The following is a 16,441-nucleotide window of genomic DNA, read 5'->3' on the forward strand; positions in this document are numbered from 1 at the left end:
ATGTTCTTCACAAAAAAGCTCCAAGGACAGAATGGCAAACTTCCATCTAAGATTTATATTTTGCTGTTAGTGGGCAGGAAAGTTGGTTTGAGGAAGGGGACAATATCTGCCAGGATCAGAATCACAAGTCAGTTGTACTCTGGAGTGACATATGTGGGGAATGAGACTCAGACTTGTATTTTCTGAGAATTCTGGGGAGAATACTGTATGTGGAGTGTGTAGTGAAGCATCTTAAATTAAAAAACCTGGATTTACTGTAAGTTTGCCAGTTAGACATACTTAAGACTAGTTTATTTTTTTTTTTCTTTTCTATTGCTCTTAGTACAGCTATTAGTAAAGCAGTAGTCTATGGTTTTCAGTAAATGTTAGGCCCTATACAGAAAATGAACAAAAAGTTTGCTCCTAGGAGCTTGCAATCCAAAATATAAGCAGAGCTTGCAGTCTGAAATGTAGGAATTGAATAGTGAGATTGTGGGAGAAAAGAGGGATGGAGAAAAAACAGCAATCGTGCAGTGTTGATCAGCTGGACTGACAGCATTTTCAGCATAGTTGTTGACACCCTTGAATTTTCTGTAGACATTACTGCCAGGAGAAATAAAGGAGGCATTTCAAGGAAGGGATGAGTTAGCTGCTCTGTAGCTACTTGTCCAGCCACTTCATTCGGCATAAACTGAAGCACAGAGGAGTTTGCATGAAACTTATCCATTAGGTGGTGAATGCTGATGTCACTGGCAGAACAAGTGTATCTGAAGGATGAGTGTATAAGATGTAACTAACTCTGGTTTTAGGAATTAAGTTCTTCCTGATGCATCTTTTTAAAGAAACAAAGCTTTCCTTAAGCTTACTGTAGTCTGGAAAAATACTTTACAGTCTTGTCTGCTTAGAAAAAAACAAACAGAAGAAACAAGCAGTACTCAATAGAGAAGATGAGAAATTACCAAACTGCAGATATTCAGTAGCCAGCATTAACCTGGTATAAATTCTTTCTGGACTATGCTGTGAAAGTTTTGGTTTGATGACAACATAACCTAAACTAAAAACGTCTGCTCTAGATAACAGATTTAAACAAAAAAACTTTTCATGTAAAGATCATACAATGTTTTTCACATAGTGTATAATTTTGTGCTTTTATTTTGCAAAGTTGCATATCTGACTGAAATGTTTTATTTTTATTTATATTCTTTTGAGGACACCCTTAGAATGATTCTCTGACTTCTGTGCTTTCTTCCTCAGGCAAGAATTGCTAAAGAGGATACAACAATGCATTTCCCTCAAAGAACAGTACCAAACATCCTTTCAGAAAATTAGGAAAGAGCTAAAGGAAAATCCAAATGACAGGCAATTTGATTTCAGGTAAATTCACTTTAATATTGAATAATATTATAAATGAGATGGCATATTATCTTCTGACTAACAGGTAATCTAAATTCTCAGTTAAAATCAAGTATTTATTATAATCAGAACATAATCTTGCATAGGTTTTTTTTTATTTTATTCAGGAAAAAAGTGGTGATCAGATTTTGCCAGTCCCTTGTTGATTTATGAGCTGTCCAAAAGGACTTCAGGGGGATTTATGCATATTTTAATTTAGTGCAAATGGATATGTATGATCTGAAATCCCAACAAATTTGAGTCGTGAATATAAATAAAAAGGGAATTTAGTCAGCTTTGGGCTGAGTTATCTATCATAATGCCAAGGGGAGTTCTACCTGTATTGGTACATAAAGCATGGGCATTTCTTAGTATTCTATGTTCACATTTTGATCTCCTGCAAATGTCTTATTTGAAAAAGTAACTCCTGTGAAATGTAGTAAAGGCTTTTAATTGACATATATAAGGACTAAACATTTTCTAGTTTATGTCCATTAGTTTAAAATGGTTTTTACTTGGTTTGTAATTAGTACAGCATGAGGGGTTTTTTGGTGTGAAACTTGATGGCAGTTCTGTTAGAATATATGTCGATTAGGTAGAAAAAATTGGTTGTGAGGAGGTTTGCATTACAATTCCTCTTTTGCTTTGTTATTGTTAGTGAAAACTATATATTTGGAAAATTTGATGCCTTCTGTAAACGTTTGGAGAAGATTTCACATATGAGCAATATTATGGACAGCCTTTTAGAGCTCCATCGTATAAAAATAGAAGGTATTGAAGAGATCACTACTCATTACCAGAGCATTGCCACAAATACCAAATCCAAAGAGTATGATGTTCTGGATCACAGAAAAAAAGAGGTACATACATTCAGCACTTGTGTGACAATCACTCCCTTAATTTTTTGCTTCTCACAGGAGCTATGCAAAGAATGTTAAATATTATAACAATGCATGTATTATTTTGCTGTAACAATAATACCAAATACTTTCATATATTTTAGTACAATTTAAAAGTGTTTGGGTAAATTTGAGGTTTATTTCAAATTTTTCTGTGTCACAGATAATGCTACAAAAAGGTTTTCCTGCACGTGATTGTTTTGAGATGCACAGAGAAACCTATTTTAGGCATGTCAACACATTAAATACAGTTTCTCTAATTGTAGGAGTTCCTTAGTGTTGTTAAAAATACTTAGTGGAATGGTAATGGCAGTCTTGTAGTAAAGTTAGTGAAGGCACATAGTTGCACATTTAAGATGGAGAAGAGAATCGTATCACTCTTCAGTCCTGAACAGAATGATGAAAGCTAAAGTGGCTTTTCAAATGCTTCGGTCTCATGTTTTAATACATCCTGTACATGCTAGAATTGAGCTGCTTTTTTTTGGAGCTATAGCCTGCTTGTTTTGCAGGATTCATAGTCTCACAAAAGTGGTTCTGGAAATGTTGGCTTACTCTCCTGCCTTCCTGAACTATAGCTTCTAACTGTCATTAACTTTCTTTTAAATGTTTAAATCTGACATACCTTTGGCTTTCTTTTAACTGGTTGATGGCTTGTGTTTCTTTGGCTTGTGTTGGTTGATGAGTTGTGCTGGCCTGTGTTACTTGCTCTTTGGCTCTTTTCTGAAAGAGTGTATTTACTGTTAACTGGAATTTGGAGATGTTAAAAAACAGTGTGGCTTTTCTACACATAAATAGACTGTCTTCCCAAGTGCTCTCCTTGAGAGGAAGTTTGCATTGATCTCTTTTTGTAGGCCATCAGTATTTATGACTTTTAAGAAAAAAATGTTAGAGATAAATATCCAAATTACTTCTAGTTAGGAGCTACCAAATTTGGTAATAACCTCCCTTAGTCGTAAGGTACTCACCTTTGGTAGGTTTCTTACGTGGGCAGTGAGCTGAGTGCTCTCCTGTGGCAGTGATGCAAGTAGCTGGTGAGTGTGCTCTGTTATCTCTGGTTAAATTATGAGATTTCCTCCTCCTGTCCATGTTCCTCTGTGCTCCTTTGTATTCATGGAGATGAGATTCAGTCATTTAACCTAACACTGCTTATATTTTGTCTGCTTTGCTTAGAATGTAAATGCCTTTGTTGCTGATGTTGTTCCTGTTCTTTTTAATTCATTGCCGAACACGTGTGCTAAGCAGATAAAGCAAATTCCCCAAAAGCTACAGAGAAAGGATTTTGTGTAAAATGAAGGCAGCACTATAGATGATTTTTTTTTCTTTTGCTCTTATTCTAGTTTGAAAAAGATTACCTTGAATTTAAGAAGCAAATTGCAGCATTGTATGAATCCATACAAGAATTTGTGGATTGCTGGTTTGAGAAGAGTGTAACTGTAAGTAATGTTACAAACGCAAACCCCTTGTTCTGGTGCTCAGAAAGTCTGAGTACCCACAGCTCCTACTGAACTTCTTCATTACTGCCAGTGTTCTGTACTGTGCTGGTGGCTGAGATAATTTTGGAGGACATCATGCCTATTACAAATGTTCTAAAATTTGCTTGAAGAAGTGCTGGAAAATAATGTTCTTTCTTGCTTGGTGCCAGGCTTATGTTTCATCTTTCCTTACCAATTTTATAACCCTATATTTTTAAGTTTATCTTCTTTCTTCATGCTGGTGTTCCTCCTACTTCCTCGTTGCATTTCCAAGTTATTCCTGTTTGACTGGCAGAAGTAATGAAATAATTTCTGTCATCATTTTCCTTAATGTCAGTACTGTTCATTGGTTCAGGCCCTGATCACGATATGAGATGTTAATGAAGTGTGAGTAAGACACAGGTGTTCTACCACAACTGTTTGCAGAGAAAAAGGAGTGAGGATTTCAGAGTCAGGAAAAAAAAATACTGTAGTGGTAGCAGTTTCTTGGTTCATACTATGGTTAGTATATCCTATATGGGACAAAATATAGAAGTAAAATCCACTAACTTCTCTTGATGGAATTTTATGTGTTTCTTAGAAAACAAGTTACAAATTTATGTAGCATAGTCTAAATTAATAAAATAGTTTATGAACAATGGCTTTCTGAACTGTTAACATCTTTGCAATAAATTCTCCATCTTCTTTTTTAGACTGAACAGATGCTGGTACTTCTGATAAAGCTTGAACAAATAGGAGAAAATAATATTGATCTTAGTGAGAAGTATACAATTGTCCTTCAGCAGTACAGCCAAGACTTGGAGTTTATTCAAGAACTCTACCAGAAGGAAAAGGAAAATCCACCTATACCACGTAATGTACCACCAGTAAGAATGAAAGAAGTGAGAGAGAAAAATTACTTTACTTCTTGACTGCTTTTAAGATGATGAAAATATAACCTCCTATCTTCTGTGTTTTAGGTAACAGGGAAGATTATGTGGGCTCAGCAGTTATTCAGAAAAATTGACCATCCAATGACATTCCTTAAAAAGAAAACCACACTTTTGAAGGTTGGAAATTAGCAGAGGAGGCTTTATGCTAAGTTTTCGAGGATGTTATTAACAGACACAATTTATTTTTATACTCCTGCACTCACTTTTCTAGAAGCTTGTATCCCAGCTCATCCAACATGAGGGATAGGTGTTAGCATTTGCTCCAGGTTTCAAATTCCTTTTTGCAGCATTTTTATTCTATGGCTCAAGACAGTGGCTTCCCTCGAGACATTAAGCTGATAACTCAGACCAGTGTTTCTGTCCCTTCTGGGACTTGACTCATGTTAATCATGGTAGCAGCACTGTTGGCTGTGTACCTAAGCTTAGAGCCTTCTGTCTGATGTGCTCTGTAATGAAGAGGACCTGAAACACTAGCCACACTTCATGAAAGAATATAATTTATATAGCTTCCTCAACGGGCCCTCAGTACCTTGTATAGGCCATGGTAACAGAGTTTGTCTGATGGGCAAGACTGGGAGGAAAAATCAGGAAAAGAGTTATGTTGGTTAGAGCAGCTGAATACTTTTTAATAACTGAATTCCTAAATATATTGCTATGTTCCTGTGTCTTACCTTGTCCCTAAAATAGCATAATTTAAAGTTTTCTATTTCTGTTTCTTTTGTTTTCCTAATGGTGGAGAGGGAAAGCCGAGTGGAGGGACTTTCTTCTATGTTAGACTCATTGACTTAAGTTTAAGTGGTGTTTGCTTTTTTTTTTCCCCCTAAATTGCAGACACTGGAAATGAAAAAGGTTGTTAAGAGCTACAATAAAATGGCTGCAGTTCTTTTGGAATTCGAACTTATTTATTATAGGGCTTGGTGCAGATTTGCTGACCAAGCTAGAAATGCTCTGTGTGCTTCCTTACTTGCCAGGCACCCAGAAACTAAGGTAAATATGATTTATTCTTTGTATTACTGTTACATGATTTAATATTACAAATGCTACTTTAATCATATCATAGATAGGCAAGAAGGCTTTAAAATAACCTTAACAGGGTTAAAAAATGAACAACTTGAATTGGAATATTTTTTTCCTTTTTATTCCTTCATGTTTCTTCTTCATAAAGCTTCTGCCTTATTCAGGGTATAAAAGAGGCAGTAGCCAGGAAATACATATCTACTTTTGACTTATCTATATCTTTTTAGGTATTGTTTCATGGTTTATTTTCTGTGCTAACCAACACTTTAGTCAAGGAAAGAATTTTTTGTTAGATCATAGTCTTTTCTGTAGTGATCAGTATAATTCTGTTGGATATATTGCAATAATTCATTAACTTGCTTTCAAAACTGATTGCTGAGACAGAAAATCTTACCATTCTTACTTCACAGGTTATTTTTTCTGATGTAGTGCACAGAAATTATGATAAAAATGTGGCTTTTTTTGTACTGATGATTCCATAATGTACAACTAGAACCTGGTTTTCAAATTTATGTAGCAACTTAATAGCATTTAGTGCCCCCAAAAAGCATAGAGATTAACCTTCACAATATTTCTCCATAGTTACCACTGGAGAAACTGAGATGAAAAGGTAAATTAGCTTCCAGAGAATGTAGCTGCAGAACTAGAATTAAACTTGGGAAGTCACGAGAGCCAAGTGGTTAAAGCACAGTGAGGCAGTCACAAGAAATTGAAATCAGTGTAAGATACTGGTTGATTAATTCTTTGGGAAACCCATATATTTGTAGAGGAGGTTAAGGATCTGCATAGAAACATGTGTATCCATTTAAATAATCTTCTTCAGTCATCTCCATTTTTTTATGTGATCCAATTATATCACACTACATGTAACTACCAAACTAGTCTTATTTTCTATTTCTTTTTTTCCCCTTGTACTACTACATGAAGGAATTATTTGTAAACTTAGATCCAATGTTCCTGGAAGTACTTTACGAGACAAAATATCTGAAAAAAATGCATTTTGAAGTTCCAGATGTTGTCCTTGTCTTGTGTGCAGATGAAGAACAGATTAAAAGACATCAAATGCAGTAAGTGAACACTTTTCAGATTTGTTTCTCATCTGCAAATCCCTACCTTTGAGTCAGTTGCATATGTTGCTTTTGATTTATTGTGATTTTTCTCTTTGATGGAGTTTAATTGAATTTTAATTGCTTTTCCCTGCACTTCCATATTAATACTGTTAAAATGCAGTTGTTCATATTTACACAGATATCTCATTACCAGGAAACACCTACATGTTTTTGTTTTGTTACTTCAGCAGCTGCTCTCTAATTGGAGCTTCTAGGTACTTCTAAGGCATCTATGCACTGTAACATAGGGATTACACTCCAAAATATTACAGTTAACATCAAAAGCTTTTTTTTTTTTCTTTCTGTTGGAAACACAAGCTGGAATTTTCCTCTTGATAACAGCACAACCCAAACATTTATATAGCTAATACATCACCTCAGTTATAACATGCTCTCTCCTGTTGAATATCTAAAATCACTTTTGTTGATATTAAATAAAGTCTTTCTGTTTCTTGTTAACAGTCCAAATCTCTACTACGAGTTTTTTTCATTCTCAGGGATCCTGATTAATAATTTGCTAACTCTCTAAGCAAGGATGATCAGTCTTTAAAAAGCAATGCTTTGTGAGGAGCATTTCTAAATAGAATTGGACAAAAAGGGACAAAGTCCAAAGAGTTTCATAAACACTTCAATTCAACCCCCCCTCATTTTCGCTATTGTCAAAGCTTTTAGTCTTTCACTCTTCCAATGTCACATTTTTCATTGATTTTCTGTGAAGTGTTTAAGGACAAACTAACCATAAATTTTTAATGTCCAAGGTAAACTCTGTTACAGACTTCAAAAAGTAACAGGCCCAACTTTTCCCATCTAACAGGAAAAAAAAGTACAGAAAATATCTGCAGCAAAAAGCGAAACCTAGATTTACCTTTGACTTTAAAAAAGGCTTCAGACTTACTCCTCAAGCAAAGAAGAAATATTCAGAGGCTGTAGATTTTTAATTAACAACATTTGAAAACCAGTGCTGGGTATATTGTGAATGGGCTATCTCAGTATATGGTTTGTAACAATGTTGTCTAAAGTCATGATTTTAATCTGGCACAGAACACAACTATTGTAGGGTTTTTTTGCAGTAGTTCTTGTAAGGAACCCATTATATCTCTGACCTTTGAGTTATATTTGCTTCTAATTCTTGTTATGCAACTTCTTTGTGTAGCTCCATTTTCATGGAACTATATTGATAAGCCTTGGTTCAGAATTTGTCTTGTGAGATAGGAAGAAGGAAACGAAAATGCCATGTTTTCAATTTTCTGTTTATTTTTCTTTTTTTTTTTTTTTTTAGTCATAATTAATATTTCTTGGAAGATAAATTCTCTAAGTTGATCACAGTCACTTTACTGGAGGTACTTATTTCTCCAATCTGGTTCTGCTTTTGGTAAGGAGAAAGAGGCTTAGTTCAAGCTAGGAAGAGCTGGGAAGAGTTCTTGTTTTTAAGATGGGATCAGAACTTGCAAATCTTATTAACAGAAAATGTGTCCAAGCTTCTGTATGTTTCAAGTATATAAGTAAAGCACATTATAAAAATGATCATGTCTTTCAGACTCCAGAACCTGTTGATCAGTTACAAAGAACGTCTGAATGGGATTCCTGGCATGCTGAAACCATTGATGAAGCCATTTATAGGACAAGTTGAGGATGCCCTGACTCCGGGCTTGACGCAGCTGTCATGGACTTCTTTGAACATCAGTAAATGTATGTAGCAGGAGAAGAAGTGGTGAATCATTGATAGTGTTAGGTACCTGCATTCTGTTTTTATTTCTCTGGGAAAAATGTGTTTGTGGACTGAACACTTGAGGTAGATAATTTTAACCCAACTGATACAAGAATCTGAGACTAGAGAATTGCCATGGGTGTTTTAATAACATCTCCTATCTTTTCTATAAAAAAAATCTCCATAACTTACACCAAACATCCCAGAAGTGACATGTCTAAAATCAAGGTTGGAGATTTCTGCCTAAATCCTCATTTTTTCTAAGAAAACATTTTTTGTTAGGCATTGAACTTTTTCCACACAGCCAATAAGATACGACCTTATTACTATCAAATACAGCATAAAACTGATTACCTGTTGTAAAAGTGTCATTGAAATGGGCATATATAAAACCATCAGCAAGACTTTTGTATTGCAGTTTTGTGAGAAAACAGTAACTCATGCTTGTAAATCAGTTTTCAGTTGAAGTTGATTGATGTTAGGCTTTCAGGTTTTTTTTTCAAAATGAAAAACAGCAAGATAAACAGGAACAGATATGGTCTACATCTGAAAGTGAAATGGGCACAGGTCTGTGCAGCTGTTCATTTGTGACTCTGCCATGTGGCACTGGTGCACAGGGCTCTGACCAGTGCTTAAGGCAGGGCTGGTCAACTTCAAGCTTTACTTGACCTTTGCCTGGCCAGAGCACAAAAGCCCAGTGGCAAGTGGATTTTTATATTTGTTTTGTAGCTCTAAAAGGAAATTTTGTCCTCGGTTTGCATAGTTTAGTAACACATCAAAAGGAAGTTTTTTACAATATTATTTTTTTTTATTCATTTAGATATTCTTTACTGTATGTTAAGTATCTGAATAGCTATAATTCAGGTTGTAATGGTTCTTTGTTTGACCATTTTTCCTGGTGGAAACTGGTCCTTTTTTTTAACAAGTTAGAGGTTATGCAGCAAGAGTATCTGGGCTGTTTCCTGCTGCTACATCTGAAAGGAAGTTCTTTTCTTGAGTATATGACCATATATATTTGAAGATGTGTAGTGTCTAACATGCCCAGATATGTGTTGTACACTTACACAGTAGCCATTCGTTCAGTGTACACAAAATAACTCTCTACTGCCAGCAGTGTGCAGAACTCTGCTGTGCATGAGCTTGAAATTTCACCTAGAAGTATGGGGGCCCATAATTGCCTTCTTGATTAAAACTGAGGAACCAAGGTAGAGAAATGGATTTAGGATTACTTAGTTTATATATATATAAAAAAATCTAGGGCATTTGTTGGATTATTTATCCATTTTAGTCAATAAAAAAGACAAGCTCCATCACAGACTTTGTAATAGTAATAAATGAGGTTTTCCACTTAAAGCATCAGTAGTTGGATGCCATTGTCACACTGTTGTGCTTTAGATGTCATAGTGATTTTTTTCTACATACAGTAGAAATATATATCGTGCTGTGTGGTAACAAAAGAGACGAAGGCAAAACATTTCTTTCTATTTTCTAGTGAAAGTATGAAAGGGGAAGAATTTTTCCAGTCTGATCAGAAACAGTCATTTCTACCTTTAGCTTAATAATACACCTATTAAAGCATTTAGTTTATCTCTTTCCAAAGTAAGTTATGTTGTTCATATAAAAGAAGAAATCTAGTGCTTTAACAAGGTTGCATTCTTGGCTGGGGGAATTGTAGCAATTTAATTTATAAGTGAATTACAGTTTTAAAAGTACCACCTTTTTTTCTGCGTGTGTATGCATGTAGGAGGACCAAAAGAATTTTGGGCATTGGTATTCTTTCTGTTTGACATTAAATTTTGTTGATCCTTTTCACGACAGTGTTAATATCAAAAAGAAGAGATAGTTTGAAGGACATTATTCTATTTGTTATAAAATGGTATAGTTTAAAGATTCAAAAGCAGAGCAAGTCCATCATGTTTCTGTTTCAGGCCTTTACTGCATATTTCTTTGCCATTAAATCTTCGTTTTATTGTAATACCTGAAGGGATGGGGGTGGGGTTGGGAAGGGGAGATGAGGTCTGTGTTTTGCATCATTTGTTTTCATTTTGTTTTCTTGCTTAGTTATTCAGAATGTTTATAGTACCCTGAGGGAGTTGGACTATGTAGTCAAAGAAGCGGCTGATACCCTGGAATGCAGAATTGAAAGAATTCTGGAGGACATGTCAAACACTGCTCTGATAATTTTGCCAGAAGATAAACCTACAGATGCAATCTCTTTCCTGGAACAGATAGAAAAGCTTGCTATCTCTACATCTTGCAAACTGTCTCAGTAGGTTTATTAATTGCACAGATTTGAATGCCATTTTTTGTGAGGGTTTATTTACATATTACTTTTCTATGCATACAAACTTTTCTTTAAAAATGTTATTATAACAGAATTTTAGTTTAAAGCAAAATTATATTCTTAGAATGCAAGGGAGAATCTCCAAAGTATCTTGGACACAGCAGTTGTGAAATAGCATCTGTAGTGTTTAGCATTTCTTCTTATGGCATTCCAATCAGTAGCAAGAAAAATGAAGATGGATAAGACTTGAAATCTCATTCACATGTTAATTGCTTTGACATTTCATCCACATGTTAATTGCTTGTTTCTTGCTGCTTCTTTTTTTATTTTACTAATTCTGATTTCACAGATTATCTTACTGCATCATCATGATAAGCCTGTTTTATTAACTATTGCTGGAGAAAGTTTTTTTTCTTTAATTGTGAAGCCCAGTCGAGTCAGATATAAGAGATCTGACAGAGTCTGACAAATGAGTTTCTTGTTAGTCTGCGTATTTTAATATCTTAAAATCTTGGTATTCCCAAGCAATAGGAACAAACTGAAAAGTATCAAAAGGGCATTTCCTTGCACCTAGTATTCTTCACAGTGCAATGAGACTGGGGATGTGTGCCTGGAATTTAACAAAGGGTATTCTTTACATTTGATTTCCTGTGAGTGACTGTAAGGTTGTTTTTGTAGACAGAGTCAGCAAGTGGAATGCTCTGTGTATGAACTTGTAGATAATCTTAAGCACAGGCTGAAAGCAGATGCCGAAAGAACTCTGGAGGTAAGACCTCTACAGTGTAAAAAGTAACCTTTTATAACCTAGTCAGATACTTGATATTTCATTTATATGCTGGGTAATATGATTGTTTTCCTAAGAATTTCCCTTTCACTCCTCAGGATTTGTATGCCTGTACGCATCCTGACATCAAACAGAAAACACGCTGCCAAGAATGCCTGTCCTGTGCTTACTATAATCTGGTGGGAGAGCTTTGTCAGAAGAATACTGACTCTTTGGTCAGATGTGAGTCTGTCTTTTTCAAATGTTTAATTTTTTAACAAAACTTTGAGATTTTTTTCCCCCAAAACTTATTGTGGTAAAAAAAAATAACCTCACTTAAATATTATATTTTTTAGGCACAAAGATTTCTTTAGAGACATTAAGACATCGATTGCACGTTATCGACTCTAGATATCAGATGACTAAGGTTGTAGAGACACAGAGGGTTCCTTTATTCAAAGCTGAAATTCAACTGGCTTTTCCAAATGTTGTTTTGAGACCAAGTCTTGAAGATATTCAGGTAACAAAATAGTTGCACATCTCAGTCATTTGTGATAAAACATGTATATATTCATTGTTTTAAAGCAATATGTACAAGCTTAATTTGCTATGAGAACTAAAAGGAAGGAGGGGGAAAAGGATAAAAAAATCACTTGAGTTCATGACAACACTGGATGCTAAGGACATGACGCCAGGGATCATGTTTGTTATGCAGGTCATTATGCAGAACTGTTTTTCTAAAAGCTCAGTAACTCAGTAATTTAAAAACCTCTACTTAGAAGCAAACATTTCAAAATGAATGCAAAAATAAAATTGAATGCCATCAATGCAACTGGATTGTTTTTCTATTCTTTTAGAATATAAAATCAGTTCAAAGTGTGATTCGTAAGTCGGCATTCAGAAGTAGTAAAATGTAAACTAAAATATTACCTGCCTGAAGTCCTAAACTGTGAAAAAATTTGAACGCTCTTTTAAACTTGCACTAATTCAGCAAAATTCTTACACATATACTTGCAATGTCCAATGATGTCTGAAATTATTCACAGAGTATTAGTTGTTCATGGTGTTGATTTGTGGACTTTTCATTTAGCATGGGGACTGTCAAAATCAGTATGTGGATTATTTCTCAGATTTCATTTGCAGCCTTCATGGTGTTGTCGGTAAGAAATCAACCACAAAGTGTGATTTTAAAATGTCAGAGATAGAAAAAGTTATACAATAATTTTTATAGTTGCCTGTAGAGATTATAGACTATACCATCACAAATTCAGACAAATGTATCTGGGCATTCTGATGTGAATGTGAAAACTAGTATTAATAATAAATAACTATGTTTATAACCAGTTTAAGGGGCAATAGTACTATAAGTTATGATCCCCAGTGATTCATGATTACTGTTCATAAAGGTCTCTTATGTTCTTATTTGAGAACCACATAAACTTGGAAGAACTGTGATAAAACTTTATGGAGTACTCTTTCCCCTACAAAATGTATTTTGAGTGATCCGACTTCATGCTTATTAAACTATTTGCTGTAAAGATAGAGGTATAGTTTTTCAATTTTGGTGTTATTTGGAGGATCCTCCCCCACTCACCATTTGTCATACTATCTCCTAGTGCTTAAGGTGAATGTTTTGCCTTTTCAGAGTGCTGTAAACAAAGCAGTAAATACCATATTATCAATAGCCAAAGATATTCCCCTGTGGAAATTTGCTTACTTACATCATAAACAGCAGCAGGTGAGTATTTTATTTTGATTATTAAAAAAAATTGGTATTTTGATTAACATTTCTGAAGATTATATTCTCTACCAATACTTGACTTGTTACCTGGTGGATCTTCCTGGTTTTTAGTCTCTATACCAAGTCATTAAAGAGAAGAGTAATAATTCATAGACCTTATGTTTGATAGTTTCTAAAATTAATATCAAAAGTTGCTTTAAAGAATATTTTAAATATACTGCTCAAGTACAATGATGATAGCATAGAATGGTTATCTATGGGTACTTCTGGCTGAATATAAATTATCAGTCTTCCCAGGCAAATATTATATTTTAAATTAAACTTTCAACCTGCATATGGTACCTATAATGCTACAGTAATTATTTATATATAAATATTTTAGCTGGCGTCAAAATTAGCACTAAAACCTTGGGAAGGCCTGAGGTCTAGATAGAAACTTAAATTTGTTGAAGTACAAAAATGCACAGTAATTATATGGCCTTAATTGTCTCATCTGGTAACACAATATACATCTATGTACATCTGTGCTAAGAAGTTTGTTTATAAAGATATATTCCTATTTTGTCTGTCTGACATGAAAAATGGATCAGCTCATTTTGATGGAAAAAAACACTGAAGTCCTCCAAATAAATAATAATTTAAAAATAATAATAATAAAAAAAGAACTAGGAGAGAGTGGACTGAACTCAGTTTTGTCAAGCAGAATTGTTTACTTATTTCCAAGCAGCCAACCCTCCATTGTCTCTAGGACTTTCTAAAATGGGTATAGTTTGTAATTATACACTAAAGAAAGCAGGAAGACCTAAGAGTTGTGCAGGAGGAGAAAACTACACAACTGTACTTGTATAAGGCACATATTTGACTGATGTAATTCAGAGATGATTAATGTAGAGCTCTGCATGCCAATTTTTTATGAAATCAGCATTTACACTAGAACTATAGTTCTGTGAAAATCCAAGCTAAGAACAGGGAATCTTCCTGTGGATGGTATATCTGCACTTTCTGTCAGTTCCTAGAAGTACTTCATTATTGATTCATAGAAGTAGTTCATTATTGGGCTGCCATAATTTAAAAAAACCAAAACCCAAACAAACTAGTGGACACATATTTTCTCTTGTTTAATTTATACCAGGTTGAACAAGCTGCTGCAGTAGAACTAGGTGATGAGAGCAAACTCACAAGGATGGTGGCGCTGAAACCTTTAGACAAGCAGATCCTCGAACATAAAGATGTAAACAAAGTGGTGATCCAACTAAGTACTATTATTTTATCTCTTAAAACTGAAGCACTGGATCTTCTGAACAGCTTTTCTGAATTTTCAAGCATCTGGAACAAGGTTAAATACATATTTAATATAATGTTGCTATGTTGTGAAATCTAGATAAATTAAAAAAAATATTATTGGTTGTATAAGGAATTTGTGCTCAGTAGGATGCATTGGTTGCAGGAGAGAATCCATATACCCATAATTCCTCTTCTTCTCTTGTGTTGACCAGAACTTGCAAATCTTTAACAATTAAACCATCTACGCAAGAAAGCAGAAGAACAAAAAAAGAATGTTGGAGCATAAACAAGCTTATGTTTTCATATGCTTATGCATCTTTCTCACAGCATCTTGTCTGCAGGTGTTATAGAAAAGAACGATTTAGCAGAAATTGCAGACTACAAAGCTATTCCTGAATATTAAACTGACTAGTTCTTCTCAAGTAACCACTGCTGAAAGATACCTTGCTATTTCTACACACACACACACATACACACACACACACACAAAGATAAAGTAAATCTAGGAAATCTTTCAGTAATAAGGATTCCAAAGCCAAAGTGAATTTGGGCTGGTGGTTATCTTCTTATTAGGAAATGGGTCCAGTCACTTAATGGTAAAGGTCCAAGGAGTGTTTTGGCAGGAGATACTTCATGAAGTAAAACCTTGTATACATTCTGACTAGTGAAATTCAACTCTGTGTGGATGGACAACTACTGGTCTTACCTATCAAAGGTGTTTAGTCAGACCAAGAAGCAAACAGTTAAAACAGTAATAATCTTATCTTTGTAACCACTCACTATTTTTAACTTCCCCTTCCTAAATCAACTCATAAGTGACCATATTCCGACAGCTGACTCTTTCTCCAGGCTGAGATAGGGCATTTTCACCTCTTCATGGCTTCTGAGGTTCCAAATCTTAATGCTTAGCTACCTCCATTTTTTGATATTATTTGAGCTAGCCACATGCTGATAGCATGTCATTTCACCCAGACAAGACACAATCAGATTGGATGGTACGGTAGCCTGATGGTTTTTTTTTACTAAAATCTTCTAAAATAGTCAATTAATCTGCTCCTTGAAGTTGAAATTCCTCAGGAGTTGGCACTGTTCCCCGGATCTTGAATCTCTGTGGGACAATTGGGAACTGTCCCTGGTAACTCATTATTGGCCAGAGAAGCGCAAGCAGATTCTTGCAGACCTCACAGTGCAGAGGACAGTCACTGAGCTGGGTAAAGATCATTTTTCTGTAACTGAACTGATAATCCAGCACATTTCTTGAGCTGGTGACACTGATGTTCTCAGCTCTGCAGAAACTAGCCTACCTTATGGAAAGGAAGGATGCTCAGTGCTCTATTGGCTTTAAACAACCTTCAACAAACTAAATGCTGTCTCTTCCCTTAGATCCATACTTCCATGTCAGACTGTGATTTCTTCAAATGGCCAGGCCATCTGTAGCTAGAAACTGCAGTTAAATATGCTGGTTAGGGAAGACTGAAGATGGCTGTGGGCAATTGCTCCCATTTAAATACCTCCTAGAGGATGGGAGCTGCTTTGGGGACGTTTTAGACGGAAGGGAGACTGGGAAGGAAGTATTTCCAGGGAAGTTTAAACAGCTATATTGTAAATTTTGTAGTAATACTTGTATGGATTAGGGATATCCTGATCCATGTCAAATTTTGAGTTAGATAGATTTCAAGTTCTTTAAAGCATACTGTAGAAAGAGTGAGATTCAGGAAAAGCAGTTCAAGTAAAATAATTAGTGTTTGTAATAATTAATGCTTATATCTTCAGTTCTTTTAGAGAGGGAACATTCGTGTTTGTACAGTATATCAGGTAGCTGAGCACCCTGTAGGTTATTGTAATACCAATGCTAGATAGT

At 35.0% G+C, this 16,441-nt stretch overlaps 1 protein-coding gene across 6 annotated transcripts in view; it reads left to right on the forward strand.

The window, feature by feature from the left end:
- LOC114058971 (dynein heavy chain 5, axonemal-like) overlaps positions 1-16,441 on the forward strand; it is a 157,743-nt gene that overhangs the window by 17,378 nt on the left and 123,924 nt on the right. For all 6 annotated transcript variants that reach the window (XM_027886895.1, XM_027886897.1, XM_027886898.1 and 3 more), the window contains exons 13-26: positions 1,234-1,353; positions 2,030-2,231; positions 3,608-3,703; positions 4,435-4,608; positions 4,702-4,791; positions 5,506-5,661; positions 6,619-6,758; positions 8,338-8,489; positions 10,570-10,777; positions 11,471-11,558; positions 11,675-11,798; positions 11,912-12,075; positions 13,201-13,293; positions 14,429-14,632. In XM_027886895.1, coding sequence (XP_027742696.1) covers positions 1,234-1,353; positions 2,030-2,231; positions 3,608-3,703; positions 4,435-4,608; positions 4,702-4,791; positions 5,506-5,661; positions 6,619-6,758; positions 8,338-8,489; positions 10,570-10,777; positions 11,471-11,558; positions 11,675-11,798; positions 11,912-12,075; positions 13,201-13,293; positions 14,429-14,632 — 2,011 coding nt within the window. The remainder of the gene's footprint in view (positions 1-1,233; positions 1,354-2,029; positions 2,232-3,607; positions 3,704-4,434; positions 4,609-4,701; positions 4,792-5,505; positions 5,662-6,618; positions 6,759-8,337; positions 8,490-10,569; positions 10,778-11,470; positions 11,559-11,674; positions 11,799-11,911; positions 12,076-13,200; positions 13,294-14,428; positions 14,633-16,441) is intronic.

The sequence above is a fragment of the Empidonax traillii genome, unplaced genomic scaffold (assembly GCF_003031625.1).
Source record: "Empidonax traillii isolate 1590-97213 ecotype Southwest subspecies unplaced genomic scaffold, ASM303162v1 scaffold196:size3368384, whole genome shotgun sequence".
Taxonomy (NCBI): domain Eukaryota; kingdom Metazoa; phylum Chordata; class Aves; order Passeriformes; family Tyrannidae; genus Empidonax; species Empidonax traillii.